This window comes from Pipra filicauda, unplaced genomic scaffold (genome assembly GCF_003945595.2).
Source record: "Pipra filicauda isolate LSUMZ 115617 unplaced genomic scaffold, ASM394559v2 scaffold371_size1224239_pilon, whole genome shotgun sequence".
In the NCBI taxonomy this organism is placed as follows: Eukaryota; Metazoa; Chordata; class Aves; order Passeriformes; family Pipridae; genus Pipra; species Pipra filicauda.
This window is the reverse complement of record NW_024104500.1, coordinates 1179255-1205201: the sequence shown is the minus strand read 5'-3', so window position 1 is coordinate 1205201 and position 25947 is coordinate 1179255. Positions and strand designations below refer to the sequence as shown.

The 25947-nt window shown below is 44.5% G+C and overlaps 1 protein-coding gene across 3 annotated transcripts in view; it reads right to left on the bottom strand.

Moving 5' to 3' along the window:
• Nucleotides 1-320: 320 nt before the first annotated feature.
• PCDH15 (protocadherin related 15) overlaps nucleotides 321-25947 on the bottom strand; it is a 692202-nt gene continuing 666575 nt past the window's right edge. Inside the window, exons 33-40 of one of the 3 annotated variants that reach the window (XM_039384770.1) lie at nucleotides 23380-23598; nucleotides 19956-20066; nucleotides 9547-9568; nucleotides 8125-8163; nucleotides 7271-7344; nucleotides 5769-5901; nucleotides 3285-4688; nucleotides 321-1348 (exon numbers count right to left, since the gene is read on the bottom strand). In XM_039384770.1, the coding sequence (XP_039240704.1) occupies nucleotides 794-1348; nucleotides 3285-4688; nucleotides 5769-5901; nucleotides 7271-7344; nucleotides 8125-8163; nucleotides 9547-9568; nucleotides 19956-20066; nucleotides 23380-23598 (2557 nt within the window). In that variant the 3' untranslated portion in view covers nucleotides 321-793. Of the gene's footprint in view, nucleotides 1349-3284; nucleotides 4689-5768; nucleotides 5902-7270; nucleotides 7345-8124; nucleotides 8164-9546; nucleotides 9569-19955; nucleotides 20067-21103; nucleotides 21113-23379; nucleotides 23599-25947 lie in introns of all 3 variants that reach the window. The other 2 variants (XM_039384768.1, XM_039384769.1) reach the window with 2 other exon arrangements.

Sequence of the window (25947 nt, the reverse complement as noted above, 5' to 3'; positions counted from 1 at the left end):
GTGGGAAGAGATGGAAAGATGAAAAATTGACTGGAGAAGAAAATTGAAACGAGCTCATTTACAGAAGAAAATGAACAAACCATGGCCAGGTAGCTCTGAATATGATTAATTGCTACACATCTCCTTCCTCTTTGCAATTTTTATCTGATTCCATTTTCTATTCTACTTTTCTACATGGAAAGTGCTGTAATTTCAGGAACTCTGATTCCACACATTTTCCAGCTGGGCACTGAGCGAGGTGCTCTGTTTGCATGAACTGCTCTACCCCTATCGACTCTGGAATTGTTACTCAAATTTAAGCCAGCCGAGGATTTGCTCCATTGACTTTCATGGATTTATTTTTAATTTATTACTCTGAGTTCAGAGTGCAGAGCTCTGGATAATAAATCTCGAACATAAATAGACAATTTCCAAATCTAAACAGTATAGCCACAAGTACCATACAGAAAAACAAGCTAGGCAGGTATAGAACTGTCTGAAAAGTGAACCAAATGGTGCTGTGCATTTATTAGTAGTTTACTGTTTATTAAAACAAGAAATCCGGATCCAAAAGAACTCATTAATTTAAACCAAGGATTGTTTAGTGAAATGGGAGCCTGTCAAAAGAGTTGGTGGGGAGGACAATTATTCGGTACAAATGTGAGTGCAAATTGTGTTTGGAGAGTTTAAAGCGTGCCGTTTGTAGACAACGGATGTGCACAACACAAACCTCGGACATCTCCCCTGGGTGACAATAAAAAGCGCAGTTTATTATAAACCGAAGTAAAAATGAAAATAAAAAAAGGAACTAAAATCACAGTTTCGTCATTGGTATGTGAAGGTTGTTCCAAGGGCCCATCCAGAGCTCCTCCTCGTCTGACTGTGTGTGTTCACTGTGCGACTCCAAGGGCTCTTTGACATCCTCGTGGTCAACAACTGATTCCTGCTCTTCTGTGCTTTTCATTTTGGACCCCCCGGGCTTTGTTACTATATTTTCGGCCCCTATAGTAGAGGCAGCAAAGGAGACACTGCAAGGTCTTGTGTTCATTTTGTCACTGGGAGCAGGTCCCTTTGACAACGTGTTCAGTGGGACGCTCTCCTCGTGCGTCACCGCCAGCTTGTCCAGTTTCTTGAACTGTTTCCCCAGCCTCGCCGGAGACGTGGCTTTTAAGTTATTGCCGAGGCAGACGCGCCGGGTCCTGACCACGGAGCCGTTCTGGGCGATGTAGATGTTCCCGTTGACGTTGGGCTGCACGCTGGGGTTGCTGAGCCGGTTCCTCTGGCCCGAGTCGGGAGCGCTGTCCTCTCCCGTGGAGCTGGTCTCGTACTCCGGGTCCACTATCAACTTGATCCTTTTCTTTTTGGCCCACTGTTTGATGAGAAACAGAAAAGTCGTTACATCTCTCCCCTGCCACTTCTTACATTTCCCTGCCCTTTTTCTATCTGTTAATTAATTAATAACTCATATAGATTTTTCCTAACTCGGTCTGTGCACCTTGGGCTGCGCACGGGAACTGGAAGGCGCTGAGGAGGAAGCTGCTGTGGAGGCAACACTTTCAAGAAACCACTCTAATGTGTAAGTTCTGGGAAGGCCTTAGAAGTTTTCTTCCATGACTCCATTGTGGATTCAGTGCAGAAATGGCACTGAGCAGCTCTGCTTTATATGCACAACACATCGAGCAGAGAAAAGCTCGGGACCTCCACAAGGGAAATTCTCAGGCACGACGTCGGCAAAATTGGCTGGCTATAAAAAGAAGGGCTCAATATAAGGCTCTGTGCCAGTTCCAGTCTGGTGGAAATAATGGAGATGCTTGGCTATTAAATGGAAAATGGTGGAGAAACAAGACTTCAGATTTTATCTGATTTATATATTTTTTTTTTAAGAATTAATGCAAACAATTTCCACGCTGCTGAGACTTTGTACTAATAGTGATTACCACAGAGTGATTACACAAACCCCACTACTTGTTTTAATTATAATTGATCTTTTTAAAATAAATGTCTCCTTGCAGTACACTGAAACGAGCTCCTACCCTTCCTGAATTAATGATTCAAACACTATCAGCAGATACCATCAGTTAACTCCCACTGCAAAACACACATGAACCTGAAAAATGACAGCTTTTAGAGAAAGAAAATCATGCAAGGCACAAAGGGGTGGTGATTATTCTTAAGCTTTTGAGAAGTCACACTCGGTACAAATTGGGACTCTGATGCCTATTCCCATTGTTCCTGGCAAAGACATACAATTTTCTTCTGGATGAAAAGACTGCCTGGTTTAAACAGGAGTCCTGCTGAAACACCCTGTGCAGCTACACCGTTGTGCTTTATGGGAATGCAGAGGAGCAGGCAAGTGATCCTGAATCCAGTTCAACTAGATGTTTAAATAAAATGAAATGAAATCACTGTACTGTTAGGCAGGAAGGGCAGAAGTCGGGAAATGTGATCCACTTCCTTTCCTGACCCAGCTCACTGGGTGCCCCTCCCTCTGCACCCCTGTCCCGTGCATCACTGGTGTTTGCAACCCGAATCCCACGATCCAGAACCAGTTCAATCCCAGCTCTCCCAGTTACACTCTGCAGTTTTGGGAGCCTTTCTTTGCTGCAGTTTCCCTTGTCCTGCCTGCAAACAGGGCTGACGTTGCCAGCAGAGAACTCACCTGAAGATGAGCAAATGTATAGTAGGGGATCGTGAGGTGAAAATATGTGTGATTTTAAAATTTGTTCATCCTCATCATTCCAGTTCTCCCCTGAATCCCATGTTTTGCCCCACTTCCTTCCTGCAGTGTTCCCTTTTGTGTCAGACCCATGCACGAACACAGGGTTTGTGCCCTCAGGTTCGGTGAGCTCTGTCACAGCCACTGCAGAACACGACCTTCCTTTGCTCCGTGATGTGTGTGATGCAAAAGGAATAAACCTAAGAATCATCACAATGCATCTTCATCTATATTATGGAAATCAGCAGGAAAATAAAGCACTTCTTCCTGCCATTGCTCCAGGGAAGTTAATCTTTATCCACCGTGAATCACTAAGTGTTTATATATAGTGTGTGTGTGTATATATATATATATATATCTATCTAAAACATGTATATTCCTCTCAGTTTGGTTTTCTACGGTTCCATCCTTAAGACAGTCAAAAGCTGAATCAATAAGCTTTGCCCTTTTCTCTTTGGCTATCTCTAGTCAGCAGAAAGACCACACAGAAGGCACAGCAAACAAACCCACTCCTCACTGCAAACCATGCACCTACTGTCACTCTTCTTTAGAAGGATGTGGAATCCCCTGCAGCCTCTGACTCCGTGACTCCAGTCTCCAGGCTCTCACCTGACTGAGACTGACTCTGTTCCTGGGACACCTTTTTTCCCTTTTTCACTCTTTTCACATTGGGACCTTTGGAAATCCCACTGATTTCACTTTCTAGGCCAGAAGATTCGTTCTTACTGAGAGTTTCCTCCCTGTCACTACCATCTGTGTCAGCCTCTTCTGCGCTCTCCTCCTCGCTCTCCTCACCACTGACAGCTGATTTCCCTTTCTTGCCCTCTCCAGGTTTTGCAGATGTTTTAGAAGCTGCCTTGCTTGCACTATCTGCTGTCTCATCTGCTTCTTCCTCTTCTTCTGACACCTCTTCTATGGTGTCTTCTATCCCGACGCTGGCGGAGGAGGTTTTGCTCTTGTAGCTGGATCCTGAAGTTTTCCTGTAGCTCGTGTCCCTGTCACTGCCTGATGCAGTAGAGCCGCTGGATTTCTGGCTGGAGCGTCTTGCTCTGCCATGAGAGCTCCTTCCCCTGCTTTTGATACTGGACATATCAGTGCTTCTGATGCTGCTGGACTCGCTGGTCCCTGATCTGCTGTAGGAACTTCGTGTGGATGAGCTCTTTGACAGGCTACTATCCTCATCGCTGTCCGAGTCTTCCTCGTCATCGTCCTCTTCAGATGAGTCCTCCTCCGATTCACTGCTGGAGCTGGACTCAGAGTCGTCCTCAGAATCCCCCAAATCCTGCCCAGTTTCTTCATCCGAGTCCACGGTGCTTTCTGTGGCTTCATCTTGGTCCAGAGTTATTTTCAAGTAGTCTTTGTCTTCCGACTCCGAGCCGGAGCTGCTGCTCTTCTCAGATGACTCATCTGAGGTGTGTCTCCTTCTCTTCTTCTTCTTCTCATAGTCACTGTCCTCCTGCTCACTCTCTGCTGTGATACTTATTGAAACTCCTGATTTTGCTTCCTCTCTTTCAGACTCCTCCTCTCTACGTGCCAAATCCTTGCCAAGGGGCTCCTGAAGTTTCCTGGAGACGCTGATGCGCTTTAACACATGATTTAGTTTCCTCATGGAAGGTCTGTCATCTGTGGATTTCTGGAAGTAGCTTCCCCTGATGATCATGCTTTTGTCTCCGTCTGCTTGGCGAGCCGACATCAGCTTGGCATAGCTGGAATCTTTCCTACTGCCCTTCACTTTCTGCAGGATCATCGGGAATATCTTTGCTTTCTTCCATCGGGAACGAGCGGACTCGGCTCTTCCCACCGGTTTGTGAGCACTGACTGCTACACGACTCACATGCATCACTGCTTTCAGTCTCCTTTTGCCCTGGCTGGTCCTGTACGGTCCAGGACCACGCCTTGGGTCCATCCCACCACCTAAAGGTCTAGCTGCTATTTGAGCCCCTGCTGCCTGGCTTATCCCTCTGCTCGGAGCACCTCTTACTTGACTCATCCCCTGCAAATCACGAAAATTAATTGATTACCATCTGAAAGACAGTTATAGCAAAAGCCTGTACCCTAAAATAAGTCAGTAGGAACAAACACACCATTTTTTTCCCAGCAGCAAAACTAACTAACTTACCTGTTACAGAATGGGTTTTTTTACCAAAGTTATGAGGAGAGTTTTACTTGTAGAATAGGCTGCAAGTGCACAACTAACTTACTCTGCAACAGGGAAAAATACTGGCTCAGGAATGTTATTTCTTCTCATTTAATAGTGGATTAAGAGTCTAGGATTCATGAAAATTAGATTATTTTTTTAAAGGAATCTTTACTTCCACTTTCATCTTGTTGCCACTGACATTTCAAATTTTTTTTACATTCAGTTGTGAAATTTATGATAATGAGTTCAGGTACTGCTTTGCTCAGAGGAAAGTCATCAGTTTTAGGTGGAATATTAGTATCAGAATAATTGAAACACAGAATGGTTTGGGTTGGACCTCAAAGATCATCCAGTTCCACTAGCCCAGGTTGCTCCAAGCCCCGTCCAACGTGGCCTTGGACACTTCCAGGGATCCAGGGGCAGCCACAGCTTCTCTGGGCAACCTGTGCCAGGGCCTCCCCACCCTCACAGCCAACAATTCCTTCCCAATATCCAACCTAAATTTCCCCTCTGTCATTTTGAAGCCATTCCCCCTTGTCCTGTCACTCCAGTTCCTGATGAACAGTCCCTCTCCAGCTTCCCTGTAGCCCCTTCACACATCAGAAGGTCCCCTCATTTGGTTAACGATATAAAATGGAATTACCTAAGGCTACGTGGATTTTTCTTTGAACTGAAAATCTACATTGAGGGAAAAAAACAGATGTGGGTATTCAAAGAAACTTGGCAATTCCTTTCTGTTTCTAGGAAAAGGGAAAGAGGTGCTGACACAAACTTTTAGGGATCGTCAGAAAGGCAGACAACGCTCAGCATAGAAGAGACACTTATCTGGTCTGTGAGGAACGTTGGTCTAATCAATAATAACACACATCTGACAAGGTTTGGTGGTGCTTCATCCTGCTGCAGAGGCAGGCTCAGCACACCAGAGCCTCTCACCTCTTCAGCTGTGGGTCCATGGGGACTGTAGTAGTAGCCGCCGTCGCTCTCCACCACCACCTCCCCGTACTCGTCGTACATCCCCGCCGGGGACAGCAGCCGGCGGCGGCTCCCGTACTGCGGCAGCTCGTACCTGCCAGGGACACCTCGTGAGCACCAGCACAGCCATGTCCCACCACACAGCAAGAAATCACACATCACAGAACCAGCTCAGCTGGAAGGGACCCACGAGGATCATCCAGTCCAACCCTCAGCCCTGCACAGCCCCATCCCCAAGAGTCACCCCCTGTGCCCCAGAGGATCATCCAAACCCTCCTGGAGCTCTGGCAGCCTTGGGGCTGTGCCCACTGCCCTGGGGAGCCTGGTCAGTGCCCAACCAGCCTCTGGGGGAAGAACCTTTCCCTGAGATCCAACCTGAGCCTGCCCTGACACAGCTCCAGCTGTTCCCTGGGTCCTGTCCCTGGTCCCCCCAGAGCAGAGCTCAGTCCCTGCCCCTCCTCTGCCCCTGCCCAGGGAGTTGGAACTGCAGTGAGGTCTCCCCTCAGTCTCCTCTGCTCCAGTTGAAAACACCAAGTGCCCTCAGTGTCCTCACACAGCTTCCAATCAAGGCCCTTCCCCATCCTTGTTGCCTCCTCTGGACACTCTCTAATGGCTCAATATCTTTCTTATATTGGGGTGCCCCAACCTGCCCCAATATTTGAGGTGAGGCCGCCCCAGGTCAGAGCAGAGCGGGACAATCCCCTCCCTGGCCTGGCTGTCGATGTGCACACGCTCACATCCCAAAGGGATGAAAATTTCTCTTCTCTCCTTTCTCTCTACCTTGAGAAGATAATTATTCCTTTTTCCTTAGTAGCAACACACTCCCAAACCTCTTTTTATTCCAACTGGCCACAAGTTGTTATGACCAGACCTGAATGGCGAGGTCTCTGGGATCAGTCAAGAACCCCCCAAGTGCAATGACCTTCCTTCCATCCACCTGATTTCTTGGGGGATCTTTTTTATAACTGTGGAATGAAAAAGCAGGTCCCCTGGGATCAGTTCTGGAGAATCCCTTGTAAGGCCAGCACCCCTGAGGTGCTTGCAGTCAGATGGGCTTTATCAGAACAAGGCAGGATGGTGTTTTTCGAGGGAAATTTAAAAGGCCAGATGCTGGCTGGGAACAGAGAGCAGAGAGGATTAATCCCTGAACTCAGAAGGGGAAGAGGTGATGGGAATTAATCTCCAAGACAGCAGAAACACACGAAATAACCAAAGCACAAATGTAAAAGCAGCGTGATAGATGGGAGCACGCTCTGCAAGTGGAATAATGAGATTGCTAAAGAAGCAAGGAGTTATCAAACACCCCCTTAACTTCTGGAAAGAGTTTTCTTGTCAGTGCCTGCTTTTGTGGACACAAAGATTAAAGTAATCCTGAGGTGAAGGAAAGCCTCCTGATAATAATAAACATCACCAGCCTGGAAAAGCAGCATTTTCAGAAATAAATAGGGAAAATGAAAATATACCCATGCTCATAACTGTAGTAATCTTGCCCATAGTATTCCTGCCCTGGATCAATTCCAGACTCCATACTCAGCTCCTGTAAAAGAGAAACACTGAGTGAGTGCAAACAGTCAAACACAGCGATGTCTGATGAAAAAGGCACAAATGCAATTACCAATATTATTATTACTTATGATGTAATTACTTCTAAAGACTGCACAAACCATCCCTATTCTGTATCACACGATAGCAACATCTCCCATTTGCTCTACTGCTTATTGTGGAAACAACTCTGGGTCTGAAAGGTTTGAAACAGAAAGGTTTGTAATCCAGAGCTGCCTTCGCCCTTCCCAGCAGCGCGTTGATGCTTCCAGTCCCTCAGCAGGGCAACTGCTGAGCTCAGCTCCAGGGACAGGAATCAGTGAGCAGCTGACTGACATCGGAAAAAAATCAGACTGCAGTGGGAGAGCAAGGAAATTTCTGTGTCTGTAAATGTGGAACTGGGAAAGGTTTCAGTCTGCGTCATGAAGTCCGTGGCAGTCACTGAAAGATGCTCATGGGGAAAACCACAGAATCCCAGAGTGCTTTGGGTTGGAAGGGACAGTAAAGCTCATCCAGTTCCAACCCCCTGCCATGGGCAGGGACACCTTCCACTAGCCCAGGTTGCTCCAAGCCCCGTCCAACCTGGCCTTGAAAATACCAAGATGCAGTAAATTTAGGATATTTAATTAAAATAACATAAATAGAGTTACAATGCCAGAGCTTTCCTTTTTCTCTAAGAGCCAGGGGGAAAAATTACCTGAGACAGACAGGTTTTTATCAGGAAATGATGTAAAAGACATTTAAAAACTTAGAAAATAATGAAAAATGGTGATACCTCTGGTCTGAGAAGAGAAGGTCTCAGCAACTGCTGTTGCTACAAAAGAAAATGAGAAAGGGGTTAATTAGGCAGTAACAATTACAGTGCAGGTCTTTGGTGCTTAAGAGTGGAAATAAATGCTAAAACCATGGGTCCTTCAGAGGTTTTTTTTATGGCAGTCACTGGATCCTCCCTGTGAGAACACTGCCAAGCACCTCATGTACTAAAATCCCTTTACAGTTCACCATTTCCTTTGCCTAATATAAACTCAAAATCCCCAGTTTATGGGGTGATTCTCTAAGATATTTAACTCAAGGACTTCTATCAGAGACCAAGAGGACTAAATTCTGTAACTGAATTAAGAGACACAAACCAGCTCTGCAAAGGGAGGAAGAAAATCAGTAAATATCAACCTTTATGACAGAAATGTATTTTTGGGGATCTTGCCAATTATTAAATGAGATTGTTCTGAAGGAAACTCTTCTCTCTGTTATTCATTGCTGAAGAAAATGCTGCTGCAAGAGCAACAGAGCCCACTGAGCTGCAGGGGAGGTGTGAGTAGCCCAGTTCCTGACTCTTAGAAGAGGATTAGGTGTGACTTTGGAAAACACAGCAAGTGTGCAGGGAATTCCTTGGGAAACTGCTTCTGGCACCTTGTTAAACAGCAATCTTCCAGCCTGGATGTCACACCTGTGCCATGTGGGATATCAGCCCCCAGGGAATTTACGTCTCATCAATTTTTTGATTCACTTTATATTTCTGGCATCCAAAGCATTCAGTTGCCAGGAGTTTCCCAACAGTGAATCATGGAATGGTTTGGGTTGGGAAGGGACCTTAAAGATCATCTCGTTCCACCCCCTGCTATGGGCAGGGACACCTCCCACTAGCCCAGGTTGCTCTAAGCCCCGTCCAACCTGGTCTTGGACACTTCCAGGGATCCAGAAGCAGCCACAGCTTCTCTGGGCAACCTGGGCCAGGGCCTCCCCACCCTCACAGCCAACAATTCCTTTCCAATATCCAACCTAAATTTCCCCTCTGTCAGTTTGAACCCATTCCCCCTTGTCCTGTCCCTCCAGTTCCAATGAACAGCCCCTCTCCAGCTTCCCTGTAGCCCCTTCAGACCCTGGAAGGTGCTGTGAGGTCTCCACACAACCTTCTCCTCTCCAGGCTGAACATTCCCAGCTCTCCCAGCCTGACTCCACAGGGGAGGTGCTCCAGTCCCCTCAGCAACTTGGTGGCCTCCTCTGGACTTGCTCCAACAATTCCATGTCCTTGTGATGCTGGGACACCAGAACTGTGCACAGTGACCCAGGTGGGGCCTCACCAGGGCAGAGCACAGGGGGAGAATCACCTCCCTGGACCTGCTGCCCATGCTCAGACTGTGTGGGACAATCACGTTGCTGTAATGAATATTTTAAAGGTAATCAGGTGCAGCCTCACCTCTTGCTGTGCATATCCTCGCCTAGAAGTCAGAAAAAGAAAAAAAAACAGTTAGTAGAATTCTGTGAACCTGCACAAAGATGCACATGGCCATTCTTGCTGGGGAGAGGTGAAAAGAGAATGCAATTAGAACTGGCATGAAAAGAAATCCGTATCTATAATACCAAATACGTTTTTCTTTGGATTGGCTCTGGCCACAGGGATCGTTGCATGAGAAAGGCTGGGAAGCTTTGGGAGCTTTCCTTGCTTTAGATCACAAAGGGAAACAGGGGGGTTGGGAGGTCCTGCCCTTCCCTGCTGTCCCAGAGACCTACAGAGACCATCCCCAGGGAGACTCTGTTACCTCCCACATCTGTTCAGGCAGTGAAACAACTTCTCTTCTACTCCTGGACTTCCCTCAGGACTTGCTGGGAATTGCCCTGCAGCTTCTATTACTAATTCCTTGTACCAACATTGTTATTAAAATTACTCACTTCCTAACATTTGCTCAGCAGGGGGGAATTAAATGTTTTTGGGTTTTTTTCTGCTATCTTTTTTTTTTTTCCTGCAGTTTTGCCACAGGCTTTGTGCTTCTGATCTTATTGGGAATTTGTTGTTTTAATTCATTTTCTTGGAGCCATTCCTGGGCATGACAAATGCACTTATGTCTATCAAGTTCTCTATTTTCACATTTTGTGTCGGAAAATTAGAATTGTTTTGGTCTTTTAGGCCTTGGCATTACTCTTAAGGATAAGGCTGGATTATTTTTATTACATTTCTTAAGAAGGAAAGGGTAAATGCTCAGATTTATGTTAGGCTTAGCCTAGTACACAAACAGCACTCTAGGGGAAGTCTCTAATTACACCGAGTAACTAATAAAGAACAGAGTAGAAGTCCTTTTAATTCTTTAATATCACCATCTCTGAAGTTTCCTACTAATATTCAGCACATGGAATTGATTATCAGCATTAAATTAATGCTGTCACCTATATAATATAAAACTAATGAACAACTGAAATGAAGATTTATCATCAGAAGATGATCTGTGGCTTTTCAAAGCCCACTTGAGGAACGCTGTATTTAGTTTCTATATTGCCTACAACAATCTTCAGAGAAAGAAGGTCTGAGGAGAAGCTTATTACTCTTAATTGCTCTCAGATAGTCATTATATTGCAGATTAAAAGCATAATATAAGTAATTCTAATTAAATTTGGAAATCAGCTTTCTTAAAAACTGCACCACACTGGGTTTTGAGATGCTGATACTTCTCTAAGAGTTTTGTGTGGCCACGATTAGGAGGAAAAAAAAAATGCTCAAAAGACATAAAATAGCCTTTCACTCAATACAGCACAAGGATCTACTGTGACAGAAAGGCAAAGGTCAAAACAACACCATCTGTTTCCAGGAAGGAATTAAAGCTCTCCACAGAGGGAGGAATTGCTTCTGGATAAACACTATCAGCCAGACTTCCCCACAGTCAGTCAGAGAGAAATGTTCAGTGGGAAGTGGGAAGCAAGGCCATGGTGCCTGTAAGGATGTAGGATAATAGGACAGTGCTGGTACTCAGTATGAGAGAGAAACAAGAATGAATTCACCTGTATAAATGTGCCAACCTTTCGCTCCTAAAAATGGTTAAAGAACCATGATTTGCCTAAAGCAACATTTCCCCCATTCCTGGGACCCCAGCAGGCCTTTCCTATTTCATAACGAAAAAATCACAACCCCCAAACACTACTGATGTTACTCAGAGGAGACAGCTACTTATCCATTTGCCCTGCCTCTTAAAAGGGAGGTTTCCTGCAGTTCACAGCTGGAACTGAGGTAGAACAGCTCTGGAAGGGGGGTGAGTAGGCTCACACCGTGGCTCCATTCCAGCTCTGCAGGGAAGAGCTTCCCACTGATGGCACCTCTGCTCCTGCTCAGACCTTGGCCCTGTCACGCTGATGATTAAAGGATAAGAGGTATATCCAGGGTCATGTTGGACCCTAATTGACCAAATCAGACAAGCTAATAAGGGGTAAATTATACATATAAATGTATATAATTATATATTCTCAACTTGTTACCATCTACTATATTGGTTCTAATACTCTGTAGAGCTGCAGTACTGTGGAATCCTGGAATGGGTTGGGTTGGAAGGGAACTTAAAGATCATCTCATTCCACCCCCTGCTATGGGCAGGGACACCTCCCACTAGCCCAGGTTGCTCCAAGCCCCCTCCAACCTGGCCTTGGACACTTCCAGGGATCCAGGGGCAGCCACAACTTCTCTGGGCAACCTGTGCCAGGGCCTCCCCACCCTCCCAGGGAACAATTCCTTCCCAACATCTAATCTAAAACTCTCCTCTTCTGGTTGAAAACCATTCCCCTTTCAGCACCCAGACACCTCAGCGGGGCAGAGCTTCCCTGGTACAGCTTCTTTCCTGGTCTAACAGAATTATTTTTTAACAAGGGCTATTAAAAAAAACCAAAAAACCAACCAACCAAAAAACAACCACAACAGGAGAACAAAGGTTGCATCATATGGAAATAAAACTAGTTTTTGTAAACTTTGCAACTTAACTTTCCAGAATGAGAAAGTAGGTGTTCCTCATCAGTGAAGAGCTGATTGCCATGACCCCCTCCCAGACTCTTCTAATACAGTGAAATACATGTTTAAAATGGAGCTCCTGTGTGATGTCCACTCTTTGTGCTTAGGGAACACCCCAAATAATTGTAGCCATATAAAACCTTTGTGGGGTTTATACTGTGGATGACTAAACACCTGCACTTTTGCTGCACACCACAAAACGAGGCCCTATTTGTCTAATATTTCACCAGTGATGTAATGATCTGCTCAACAGCATCTGTTAGGGGTCTGTGAGCTCTAAAGTGGGGTTTGGGTACTTAAATTCAATTTTTCGGGTTGATGCACCCTGAATGTGTGTGGTCCAATAATTCCTCATGCTCATCTCTGCACATCCTATAAATGAGAGAGATTCTCTCCCAGCAAAAACAAGGTGATGAGGACAATCCTTCCCCTCACACATTCAGCTACCACACATACCTTGCAACTACAGTCTGCCCAACAGGAGGACTGTAAAGAAAAATTCTAATGTATCAGCTGGGATGTAATTCATGGAGTTTGGCTCTGGGACAAAGAAAGAGAAACTACCTTCAGCAGTTTGAGCCTGAGGCCTCCACACATGTCCTAACTGCAGATTTAAAACAAACAAACAAGAGACAAGAGACAAAGCCAAGCACCATGGAAATGCTGAGTGGCTCTAAGCAGTCTGAGAAAGAATTCATTACCTTTTTGCTCAGAAGTACGACGTTTGTTAGTGAACTGGGGGTTTAGTTTTGCTCCTTTATGTCATTGGCTTTCCCAATGTGTTTTTTAGAAGTCGTCATGTTAAATGCAAATATTTTAGATTTTGACAAAGGACTAAAAGAAAAATTGCAAGTTGGACCAAACATTCAAATGCCCAAACTGCTTTTACTTACCTTTTTTTTTTTTCTCAAGAGACAAGCTAATTTATTTATCTATATAATTATAATTGACATCTTTAATGTAAAGATCTGATTTAGATGACTGTGAGCAAAAAAGCCAGTAAGTAAATCCATATTCCATGGATTTTTACAAGTACTTGGTGACACTAATCAGAGTGACTTTATTACAATTTCAGGTGAGATGTTTCAGCTGAAAAGCTCACGAGAGTGAACCTTCAAGGGAGACGTCAACAACATGCACATGCAAAATAAAAAACAAACCGACAAATTGTTTGTACACGAAAGGAATTTACAAAATAAAAACTTTCAACATGCAGTTACAATGTAAAAAAAAAAAAACGAAATGGAAGGCAGAACATGGGTAACAGGAGGGGAGACAGCCAGGTTTGCTGAGAAATCAAGACAAAGCCCTTCTTCTGACTGGAGCTGCCACAAAGCGTGTGAGCGGAGTGTCATCGCTCGTGGAATACCAAGATGCAGCACGGAATTACAGAATGCTTGGAAGGGATCTTAAAGATCAGCTCATTCCCCTCCCTGCCATGGGCAGGGACACCTTTCACTAGCCCAGGTTGCTCCAGGCCCCGTCCAGTACCCCGGCTCACCGTGGCTGAGCCTGCTTTGACACCCAACACATGGCAGGAGGTTCCTTCCAGGTGGCACATTTTGTGGGCAAAGCAAGAGGTTCCAGCAAAATCTTACTGATATTACCTACAGTGAGAGCTGCTTGATGTGGAGCAGCGCCGAGCCCGCTGCCGGCCGGGACCAATCCTCGGGGAAAAATGGACAGTTTCCCCCAGGAATTTTCAGTAAACAAAGAACCAACATGGCAGAACAGCAAGATGTAGTTCTGAGGAAACAACTTGTAGGTTTACAGGATACATTACAAATTTCCGAGCGAACAGGAAGGACAAGGTCTCTCAGTCGGGGATTAGCGGTGGAAAAGTCGTGATACGCGGCAGGGAAAGGGGAAAAGTCGGGATTGCTGGAGAATCTGAGGCAGACACCGTGTGCTGCATTAGAGTCAAAAGGTCCCATGCAGAAAACATCCAGCTGGGAGCATTACAGTGCCGTTGACTGGGAGGGGAAGCGCTGCTCCAGCTCCTCCACAACACAGCTCAAGTTCCCGTTCTGCTGGTTGTGCTCGGCCGCGGGTTCCGGAGTCGGCAGCTCCGGGGGCGTGGCCGCTTTGAGCCTGGAGACGTGCTTGGGCAGCAGGTGGTTCTTGTCTATTTGGCTGTACATGTTGGCCACCGACTTCTCGATGGCAGCTAAATTCTGAATGTTCTTAAGAATCCCTTTGAGCTCCCGGCGAGGGGGAGGCTCTGGCACTGCGGCCGGCGGGGGGACAGCTGGCTGTTTGGCAGGGGAGCTGGGAGGCTTGGCAGGGGACAGCAGCCGGGGGCTAAGAGGGGGTGAAGAAGAAGAAGAAATAGAAGAAGGAAGAGAAACTGCGAGCGGAGGAGGAGGAGGAGGATGTGGTGGCAACAGAGGAGGGGATGGAGGAGGCGGTGGCAGTGGAGGTGGCAGCTGTGGCGGGGGGGGTGGGGGAATTTTAGGTGGATCTGGAATGCTTGATATGACTTCTTTGGTCTGAGGAGCTAGAAAACTTTGGCAAACTGGTTTCTTTATCCTAGAAGACGGAGGAGTTGGTTTGCGGGTCGGAGGAGGAGAATGTTCTTCAGGAGAGTCGTGGTGAGTGATGATCACAGAGGGGACCACGGAGGCCTCCGCTTCAGCTACTTCAGCACAAGGTGTTGGAGAGGACTGAGGAGAAGGGTGAAGGCAAGGAGAAGCAACCACACTTTTAGGAGACTGCTCTGGGGCGTTCTCTCCCTCCTGGACGGCGCTGCTGTGCGTCGGCGATCGCCTGGATTTCACGTCAGGAGATTTCACCTGCTTCATCTCCTGCAAGGCCTGCTGCTCAAACTGCCTGGCCTTCTCCTTCACGGTCAACTTGGGGCCACTCAGTCTTTGAAAGAGTGGACTGCTAACATCAACACTGCTCTCCTGATTGGCAGCTCCTTCCTTCCTGGCTTTGAGTCTCTCCTGCTGCCACTGGACGGGGTCCATGATAACTGGCCTGCTCAGAGAACCAGGCGTGTGCCTCCTGGTGAGGTGAGTGGGCACCGTCCACGCCCGGTGACTGCCCCCCAAGGAGGCCTCTCTCAGGGCCAGTCTTGAAGGAGAAAGAGTATCAAGAGTATCGTTCCTTTTCCGTAGAAACCCGGCAGCAGTGGGACTCTGAGGGAGACCTTCCACATACAGCGGGTTCTGAGTGGTTAATGGGTTCTCATCAGATAAAAAAGTAATGTTACTTGAGGATTTGGGGAGGTTATTGTTCAGTGATCCATTGATATTGGATTGCTTGTGAGCCTCAATAGCACGGGAAGCAAAGCTGCTTATAACTCTCTGACGGTCTCCTTCTTCTAAGACTGACTTTGACTTTTTTCCCCTGCTTTGTTGGAAATGGTAGAGAAGAAAAAGACTTGAAAGAAAAGAAGATAATCACATGTGAGGAAACATGCATGGACACAGATACTCATGAGAGAGAGAAAAAAAAGAACTCATGATATGAATCAGAGCCATTCAATTACTTCTAGCAAACTACTACTACCCAACAGAAAGAGCACATTCACTGGGCTACTGGGCAAGACATTTACTTTTGCATCTTCTTTAAGGGGGAAGGAAGAGAAATTAAAACAAGTTTACTACTTGTTTTAATTTAAAGTTGCTCAGCTACTCGATAAGTTCAAAAATAAGTCAACCTCTTGTTAAAAAAAAAAACCTCTTAGGTTTCAAAATGATCAGTCAATACTGGACCCCATCTCCCCAGAGACACAAAACATCACAGAAGTATCAACACGTGTACGAATTTCATCTCTTCACCACGATAAACCCAATGAAAAGCCCCTGCAGGTGGGTTACATCGAATTTCTACACCAAGAGTAGGAGGTCTCACCACTTTTTGGACTTCATCTCTCACCTCCCAGTGCCTCATTAACTACTTTTCTCAAATATTTTCAATACCGCAAACTTCTGAGCAGATTTTAAAATAAACAGCATTATAAAATCAATATCTCCACACTGTCTGCTAGAAAAGTACCCTGGGAGCCCTATTTTAAAAACACTGTTCACCTCAGGCTGAAATGAAATTTATTTTCCCCTCAACCTGAGAGAAATTTAAGATTTGGGTCTGTGTCACACAGAGCTAAAACCAACCCCCTTATTCAACCAGGCTTCCAGAGGACACCTACTCCAAAAAGATGATGTGAACGTTGGAAGATGAACTTTTAGGCCTCCTGGTCACACTGTTCCATTGTTTTTGGTGGTGGTGTGTCGTGTCTCAGAAAATATAACTAAATAATTAATGGAAAATTAACTCTGGTGCTTAAATATTCCCTAGCAAAACTGGAAGAGAAATTTAAGTGACTAGACACTGGATAGGGGTTAATTAAGAGAGATTAAGTTTCCTCTAAGTTATTTAATATGTAAAAGTCCCCTGAAAGCCTGTATTTAGTAATGAAAAACATTTGGTTCTTAAATTTTGTTTCCTGTTTTCAGTGGGGGATCACCCAGGCAGAGAACTAGCAGCTCACTAATGGTCCCAGGGACCAAAGAAGGACCAGAATCCCTGCACAAAACACAGGGATCACGGTCCCATTTCCAAATAACACCCAGCAAAGCTTCAGGAAGGGTTATATCAGTGCATAAATTCTCCCCAGGCACTGCAGTTTGCCAAAATTCCGTGTGCCTAAGGCTTGTCTCTGGGCAGAACAGAACTGTATGAAACATAATTAACTTCACACTGATCACTGAATCCCAGAATGGTTTGGGCTGGAAGGAACCTCAAAGCTCATCTTGTTCCACCCCCTGCCATGGGCAGGGACACCTCCCACTAGCCCAGGTTGCTCCAAGCCCCCTCCAACCTGGCCTTGGACACTTCCAGGGATCCAGGGGCAGCCACAGTTTCTCTGGGTAACCTGTGCCAGGGCCTCCCCACCCTCACAGGGAACAATTTTTTCCCAATATCTAATCCAAATCTAGTCTCTGGCAGTGGGAAGCCATTCCCCCTTGTCCTGGCACTCCAGGCCCTTGGAAATATTCTCTCTCCATGTTTCTTGCAGGCTCCCTTCAGGCCCTGGAAGGCCACAGTTTGGTCACCCCAAAGCTTCTCCTCTCCAGGCTGAACAATCCCAACTCTGCCAGCCTTTCCTCCCAGCAGAGCTGCTCCAGCCCTCGGATCCTCTTGGGGCCTCCTCTGGACTGGCTCCAGCAGCTCCATGTCCTTGCTGGGCTGTTCCCCAGAGCCCCTAAACCAACCCTTTATCCTAAAGCAGCCAGCTCAGAGGGGATTCAAGCCCTGTCCATCTATTCAGAGGCGAGAGAAAGCCGTGATTGTGAACTTGAAGGACCCCTCCAGCAGGTTCATGCAGGTGACACAACCTTTTTGCTACTGGAATGGATTATTTCCGAAGCTCCTCAGCTCCCTCCTGGCTCCACACGACACCTCTCTGGGCTGGGCTGACCCTGCATCTCTTTGTGCTCCTGGATTATTTTTATGCAACTCAGGTTGAAGCACATCCCTGTAAACTGAAAGACACGTCCCAGCCTTGCATGGAATTGTAAATAACAGACAAAAATAGGCTTTGCCTGCATCCAGCCATCAGTTCAAACCTCTGGGCCTTCACTCAGTGTCGGTATGGTTTGGTTTTGTTTTGTTTTTTCTTTTTTAAGGTAGCTTTTCTTTGGCTTTAGAAATAATACCATTCAAGTTCAGCAATCACACTTGCTCTCTCTGCTTCCAAGAAGAGGGATAAAGAAGCATGGAAATATTGAAGCTTCACAGTAAATGTCTTTCCTGATCAATGGATAAATAAAATATGAGTTTCAGCTTGCAAGGTTGAATGGGAATCACTGAAAGGAAAATTAACTAGTGTTTCTACCAGCTACAAATATTAAGACAATGAAATAAGCTTACTTACTGATGCCTATGTATCCAAAGACAGAGAAAAATGAAAATTATGAGACAAGGCAGATTTAAAACTAAAGAGCTTAGTTCCATTTCATTTGCTATAAACACCAAAGAAAGAAAACAAGACACGAGGCAGCACTGCAAATGAAAGATGACTGTCTTGGGACAATTAAGGACAGGGAATATTGGACTAAAGTTCATGCAAAATGTTAATCAAAGGTATTTCCCAAATAATAATTTCCTAAGTTATATGCATAGCCTGAAATCAAGTAACTGACAGGGAAAAAGAAAATTGTAATTATATTTATTGAAGCGTGTTCTTTTCTTTAAAATCCTGTGGATTTTCAGTTCTCTTTTAAGGATTTTTACTGGTTTGTGTTTAATCAGTTCCTCAGCATGGTGGATATAGCTTAGCTGTATGCAAAGACATCTGAGAGAAAATATTCCAACTGCAGCACCTTTTTTTGGTGCGATAAAATCAATTTTTTTGTCAAAATTAACATAAATCTCAGCCTCAGAGTCAATACTGCATATTTGTGAACTGGTCTCTACATGTTGCAGTACTAAAACATTAAAAAAACCCTTTGCAGATAAAACCCCAGCAAAACAAGGCTTTTTCTGGGTTTAGCATCGGGTATTTGGCAATACATCTTTAATTTCAAGAGAAATTTAGTTTAATGCAAAAAAAAAAATTTAAAAAAAAAAAAAGCGAATTTTACTCAGCAGGCACCTCAGTGCAGAAGTACAGATGTGATCTCCTGTGGTTCACAAACACAGTCCAAACCCACTATATTCCACAGCTGAACATCCATTTTTCCTCCCTTCCTGCCCAAGTGTAGCACTTGTCAGAGGCAAACGGCACGGGAGGGAATTCAGCATTGAGGAGAAGCTATTCCTGCTCCCAGGAATTTTTCTTCCTCTATTCACCCAGAAAAGCTCAAGCTCTGGAATGATTCCCCAGGCACAGACTGTCTGGCCAAGAGTTACAGCTCTGTCACGCCCCTGGAGCGTTTGCTAAACTCAATCTCAGCAGCTGGAGAATTCCAGCTTTCTGAGCAAAACAAATAATGATGGAAAACGGAGCAATCCTCAATTCCACCTCTCTACCTGCCTCCAAACTTTATTAACGCTGTGCTCTTCAGCATTCCTTGGATTTTTCATACAAAGAGAGTGTGGCAAAGCTCATGAACAAACCCCTCCCGGTATGGGACAAATAATAATTGGCTACTCCCCCCTGGAATATGTTCATGCTGGGAGTTAAATTGTTGTTGGAGTCCATCAACTTCAGGTTTCCAGAAGCATGAAAAGGTAAGCAACCTTGCAATATTATTATTTTATGAGCATGTAATAGATAAAAGATGCATTCATAGACCTGCCAGTGGTTTCTCTTCTCTGAGAGTTCCTTTTAGTTCAATATTTAAACAGTTTTAAATTTAGAGCAGGAAAGGAAAAAACAAAAAACAACACACTTTACCCAACAGAGTATTTCTTACTGTAGGAAATGGGGACTTCGGGGCAGAAATTTTCAGTGTTCTGTCATTTCAGATGTGTCCAGTTAATTAATGAATTTATAAGTAACGAATTTTATTGGATGTGTTTAGTCAACAGCTTTGAAAAACGTCTAGGGCTGGATTTGCCAAGGAATCCAAAGCTGGCTCACCCTGGCAGCAGTGACCTGCTCCAGGCTCTTGCTCGTAGGAAACCACGTGGTTAAACCTGCTTTTTGCACACTTAAAACTGTTAAAGAACCTCCCAGCCCCTACAAGAAGATTAAATTGCTTTTTCTCTCCTCACCAGGTCATCCTGTGTCTTTTGTGGATCTTGGAGAACCCCAAGCAGGAATGAGAATCCCAGGATGGTTTGGGTTGGGAGGGACCTTAAAGCTCACCCAGTTCCACCCCCTGCCATGGGCAGGGACACCTTCCACTAGCCCAGGTTGGATTTATTGATGGATCTCAAGGAATACTCACATGGTGCTGTCTCCAAGCTCCTCGTACAGGTTGTTGGCAGCGGCACTGGCTGGTTTCCCTGCTGGCAAAGCCATCTGGATCCTGGCAGTCTTGGCACACTCAGCCTGCCTCCTTCGGGAGCCATGGAGAGAAGGAGAAAGACTCATCAGAAACGCTCCCCGCCCCATCATAAAGCCCAAATGGAAAGTTTTCCATGGTTTTTTCTGCAGTTTATAAACATCCCTGAGTGTTGCCTTCACCAAAGTGATTATATTTTCCTGGTTTGTTCAGCTCTGTTGTTCTGTTTTGGTGGAATCCCAGAGCTCCTCCAGACAGGAATAAAAGCACAGAATCCCAGCATGGTTTGGGTGGGAAGGGACCCTAAAGATCATCTCATTCCACCCCCTGCCATGGGCAGGGACACCTCCCACCAGCCCAGCTTGCTCCAAGCCCCGTCCAACCTGGCCTTGGACACTTCCAGGGATCCAGGGGCAGCCACAGCTTCTCTGGGCAACCTGTGCCAGGGCCTCCCCACCCTCCCAGGGAACAATTCCTTCCCAATATCCCATCTAAATCTCCTCTTTGTTGGCTTGAAGCCACTCCCCTTGTCCACCTTCAACTCCTTTTTCTCAGCGGAGTTGGCTGGGAAATTTCTGTTTCAATTAAGAGTTTTCCTGAAAAAAAAGCCTTTTTTTTTTTTTTCTTTATAAGGAGTCAAGTTCCTATGAAAAAGATTCCTGTTTTCCATGTAGAAAACCAAGCTGTGGTGTCTCATGGGTGGTTTTGGGGAGCACCATCAAGGTGACACGACTCCACCTAAGTTTGGTTTTTGAGGTGGGTCAACACCCGACTCTTCCTTGCCTGACACGCCCTGACTTGCTTGGGGAATTCCACACACATGGGAATATTTACCTTTTTCTCTGCAGGAAACAGCAATAACCCCAACCCCCATATCCTTAATGCAATAATAAATCACATTGAGCAGCCACAAAAAAATAAATCACTTTTAAACTCCTCATACCGAGTGTTCAGGAGCAAGTTGGAGCATAGGAATCAACTCTCACTGAAGGCTAAAAATATACATTTAATGTATTTAAACACTAAAGTCTGGCAGGCTGTCAGTATTCCTATGCAAGCTGGTAGAAATGAAGCTGGAAATAAGTACTTACTCTTTGAATCTGTTTTGTTATGCAAAAAAAAAAAAAGAGATAAAAAGGCAGGTTAAATGAATTCTGTTTCCAACAACTGTCTCAAACAGTGAATTTAACAGGAGTAATAAACTAGAGGCTACTTAATTTATCCATACATCAAATTACAGGATTAATGACATGTTTAAAGGATCCTAATTTCCACAGCTGAAGAGTGTTTTGCTGCTATTTTTGCTACCCTTGAAACAATTCTGCAGTCAGCAGAAACAGGAATTCCAGAAGGGAAAAGCTGCTTTGGGCTTATGGAAAACAACTCCCTGCCACACTCACACAGGGAACAGAGTAAGACATGGAAAAAAAATAGTATTTCTCATGTTATTTCTTTAACAGGTGCATTTTTATACCAGTTTATAATATAATATAATATAATATAATATAATATAATATAATATAATATAATATAATATAATATAATATAATATAATATAATATAATAAATATAATTAATATAATATAATATAATATATAACCGTAAATTAAAAATATAGACAACACTTATTATTATTATTATTATTATTATTATTATTATTATTATTATTATTATTATTAATTATTTAGAAGATACCATTCATTTGTGATCAGTGTTAGTAAATAATATATTATTTAGAAGTACCCTGCAGGGTTGTAGTGGATTCTGTATTTCAAAGGCATAATTTTCAGCTTTATTACAAGAAAAATATTTCAGGAAAAATCCTGAAACTCCTTTTGAAAAGGAGAAAGAAAGGCTGTAATGGAAAAACAAACCAGAAGGCTCAGGACAGTTTTGGTGCCTCTATTAACACTAAAATTCCTTTTATTTTCTTTGGCACTCTTCAGTGATGCATTTCTCATAAAAATACAGTTTTATTCACACTGGGCTGCTATAAATTTGGCTCCAAGTCTCACTTCCAGACAGCAAAAATGGGATTTTGTTTGATGAAATGAAGTTGGGCAGATTCCTTAAAGCTCTTAAAAGAGATGGATGATGTTTTGATAATCTAACAGATGCCAGGGAAAAATAGTGCTCTTCGATTTCTTCAAGAAACAGGCAGTTCAGAGAACAGCAACCAACTAATTGGAGGTTGAACTTGAATTTTCTACAGAATTTTGGGATAAGCAGGGAAGCTTGGGAATGCACCGCCATCCCAAACTCTTCCAAACTCCTTTAAAAGGTCTTTTCCCATTGACTCAAATGTTTTGGAGAAACTGGGATGTGAATATAATAATTAATTAGTAAATCCATTAAGTATCTCTGAGTATCATCTTTAATTAAAGAAAAATCTATAAATAAATATATATATAAATGTAGGAATCAATCTACCTTGTAGACCAAATGCATTGATTCAAAATATGAGAGGGCCAGAAAAAGTTTAGTTGGGAGGTTCTTGTTGGTGATGTTGATCCTTTAATTAGTTTATCAGCCAATTAATTAAACCTCTTCAGGTTTAATTAAGGGGTGAGTGAATATAAGAGGTGAGTTAAAGTTAATATAAAGTTAATATAAGAGGTGAGTGAAAATACCAAGAAGGTTCTCCCCGCTGCTTTAGACAGAATTGGCACAAAAAGCATCCTCCAGGAAACATTTACAATTAATATATAATTGTGATTATTTTAGGGGGAAAACATATTTTAAAAAATAATTTATAAATATTATTTAAAAATAGTATAAATAAATGTCATAAATGTAATTTATAAATATTATAAATACATTATATTATAAATATTATAAATACATTAACATGATAAATATTTTATGATTTTATTAAAAATTATAAATATATAAGCGAAAAAATGGACTCTTTTTATTTTATTGAGCTGCGCAGTTTAATTTTTGGGTCATTGATTGAGATGGCACCTTTCTCCTCAATTTTTTTTTTTTCCTTTGGCATGGAATTCAGCCCTGAAACTACCCCTGTGTTTCAAAAACACCTGGCTTTTGAGGCCGTGTTCTAAAAGCTCCCTGCCCCGGAAAAGTCCGGCAAGACGCGCTTCCCACGTGCATCTCACTGAGCACTGGCCAACTCTTGTGGGGAGAGGGGAGATAAAAATAGGAATTAATCTAGAAGAGATAACGTATAAAAATATAAAATATAAAAATATAAGGTATGTAAGTATATATAAATATATACATAACATATAAATATGAAATGATGCGTTGCTCTCGCCGCAAGGACGGATGGCGTCGGAGCGATTCTCCGCTACACGACCTCCCTGCTGGGAGGCTGCTGGCAGTGGGAGGGGAGGAGGAGGTTACTCACTGCCTGTAGCTGACCATGACGATGAGGATGGCTGGCAGGCAGCACAGGATGATGATCACAGCCAGGGCCAGCAGCGCTCCCTCCGTGTAGCCCACGGCCTGCGCCTGCTTCTTCACGTTGGCCACCACGTCCGGCGTGCGGATCTCCAGGATTCGCCCGCCCTGCCCCAGGTAGGGCTGGAACTCCTTGTTGATATCCAGCAGTTTGCCATCCAGGAACCTTGGGCGGCACAAAAGAATTATGGTCAAGTTTATGAAGTGTGGTTGGGTGGCTGTGGTTGGGTTAGTAACCGTGGTCTGATAAAGCCTGGTCTTTAGGTATTGGCAATTCCTTGTAATCCCTGGAATGACTCCAAGGTACTTAATACCAGGACACAGTTTAAGCACTGAAAAGGAGGGGCGAGCTGAAGCTTATCCTGATTTCTAGAGGCTCAAAGTGGCATTGATTGTGCTCTTTCCTTCACTGGTCTGTTACAGAGGATCAACCAGCCCTTCCTGAACACATCCCACTCCGGCCTAAAGATCCACGTGATCTTGCCCAGGCAGTGGTGGATTCCCCATCCTTGGTTCAAAAACCACATGGATGTGGCACCTGGGGACACGGGTTAGTGGTGGCCTTGGCAGTGCTGGGGGAACGGTTGGACTTGATGATCTTGTAGGTCTCTTCCAGCCTTAATGATTCTATTTTATGGGATTCCTTCACGACTGTGATTGATGCTACTCTAAAAGCAGGAGGACTTCCCTCAGCTTCTTAGGGAAATCCTTTGGCTGGAGGGACAAAAAAATACATTGGCCAAGGCTTTAACTTCTAAAGGAAAAGAAAAATCCTTGTATCACTCTGGAAGCGAGGACTGAGTGTCTCACAAGCTGCCCAGCTAAAAAGACCAAAGTAGGAGGCACTATTAGGATGGAGGAGCCATAGTAGGACCCCCACCTGGACAGAGGTTCTCCCGGGGAAACATGATGTGTCAGAAAAAACCCAGAAAAGATCAAATGAAAAACAACAGCTAAAAAAAATATTCTGAAAGGATTTCTGCACATAAACTCCAAATGTCTAAAGACAGTCTGAAATAGCTTGATTTCCTTAATCTGATCATCAAATAGAAATAACACTCCTCAAAAACCATTTCTTAATGGCAGTTAATTTCTTAAAATCGACTTCCCCTCTAATTAATTTACTCAGGAACCCTCACAGCATTGTTTGCCCCTTGATTTCTTCCACAAAAAACGCTCGTGGTGCTTGAGAGAAAAAAATCCCTTTTCAAACCTAATGCCGGTTCACGAGGCGTAAAGTGAGTCCAATCGGAGCCTCATTCTTCTGCTGCACACTAGATGTCACTGGTGCATGTCACACGTCCTTTGAGCTGGCAAAAGCATCCCAGCAGGACAGCATTAAATCTCTGGATGATTTTAACCATCTCTCCATTAAAATTCCCTCAGCATTTTCTTGACAAACCCTGTTTTAACAGGTTGTAACTCAAGCGTGAGCGTTTACTCCATGATGGAACCTGACACGCTGTGCAGGAGATTCAGGCAGGGTAAGCAGTTTATTTTTAATGGTGGACATTTTCCACTTAATATATGCAGGAGAAATTTGCTGGATTCAACTGGTTTTTATGCTCCAATAAATCAAACCCTCTTTCCTATAAAAAAGATAGAAAAGGAGGCTGATCATTTCAGTTTGTAAAATTATCTCTAAGTAGCCTGAGTCTTTCAAGGGTTTGTGGTAGAGAGAGGAAATAGCAAAGCACAGTTACCATTCAGGCCCATTTTTTGGGTGTAATCAGACAGATTTGGAGCAAAAGTCTGACCAGGAGCAGCTGGGTGGGGCTCAGCCTGGAGAAAAGGAGGCTCAGGGGGGACCTTCTGGCTCTGCAAGTCCCTGACAGGAGGGGGGAGCCGGGGGGGTCGGGCTCTGCTGCCAGGGAACAAGGGACAGGAGGAGAGGGAATGGCCTCCAGCTGTGCCAGGGGAGGTTTGGATTGGATAGTAGGGAAAATTTCTTCACTGAAAGGTTGGTCAAGCACTGGAACAGGGTGTCCAGGGCAGTGGTGGAGTCCCCATCCCTGGAAGTGTTCAAAGAACGTGTGGATGTGGCACTTGGGGACATGGGTGAGCGGTGAACACAGCAGTGCTGCATTCAGGGTTGGACTCGATCTTGGAGGGCTTTTCCAACCTTAATGATTCTGTTTTATGAGATTCCTGATTAACAAAAATGGCAGGTCATCAGTCACAACAGTTGTAAGGAAAACCAGGAATCTCTCGTTGTGGATCAGTCTGACAGAGCACAGGACAGGGAAACTTCGTCAGGTCTGGAGAGACATGGGTTTTCCCCCTCTGGCAGTGATGGCCACATCCATGATTTCTAAATCATGGCTTTGTTTTCCAGACAAACTTTTCGCTGGAATTGTGATGGGATTAATATTAGGGATGATGGGAGCCTGACACAGACCCTTTGGTTCAGTGGGTGACTGCTTAGCTGGTGATGGGCCTGAGCTGCCAAGCCCACCCTTTCCTCCCAGCTCCAGGGTAATTCCAAAAACCTGGGTCTGTATCCCTGAGACCTGTC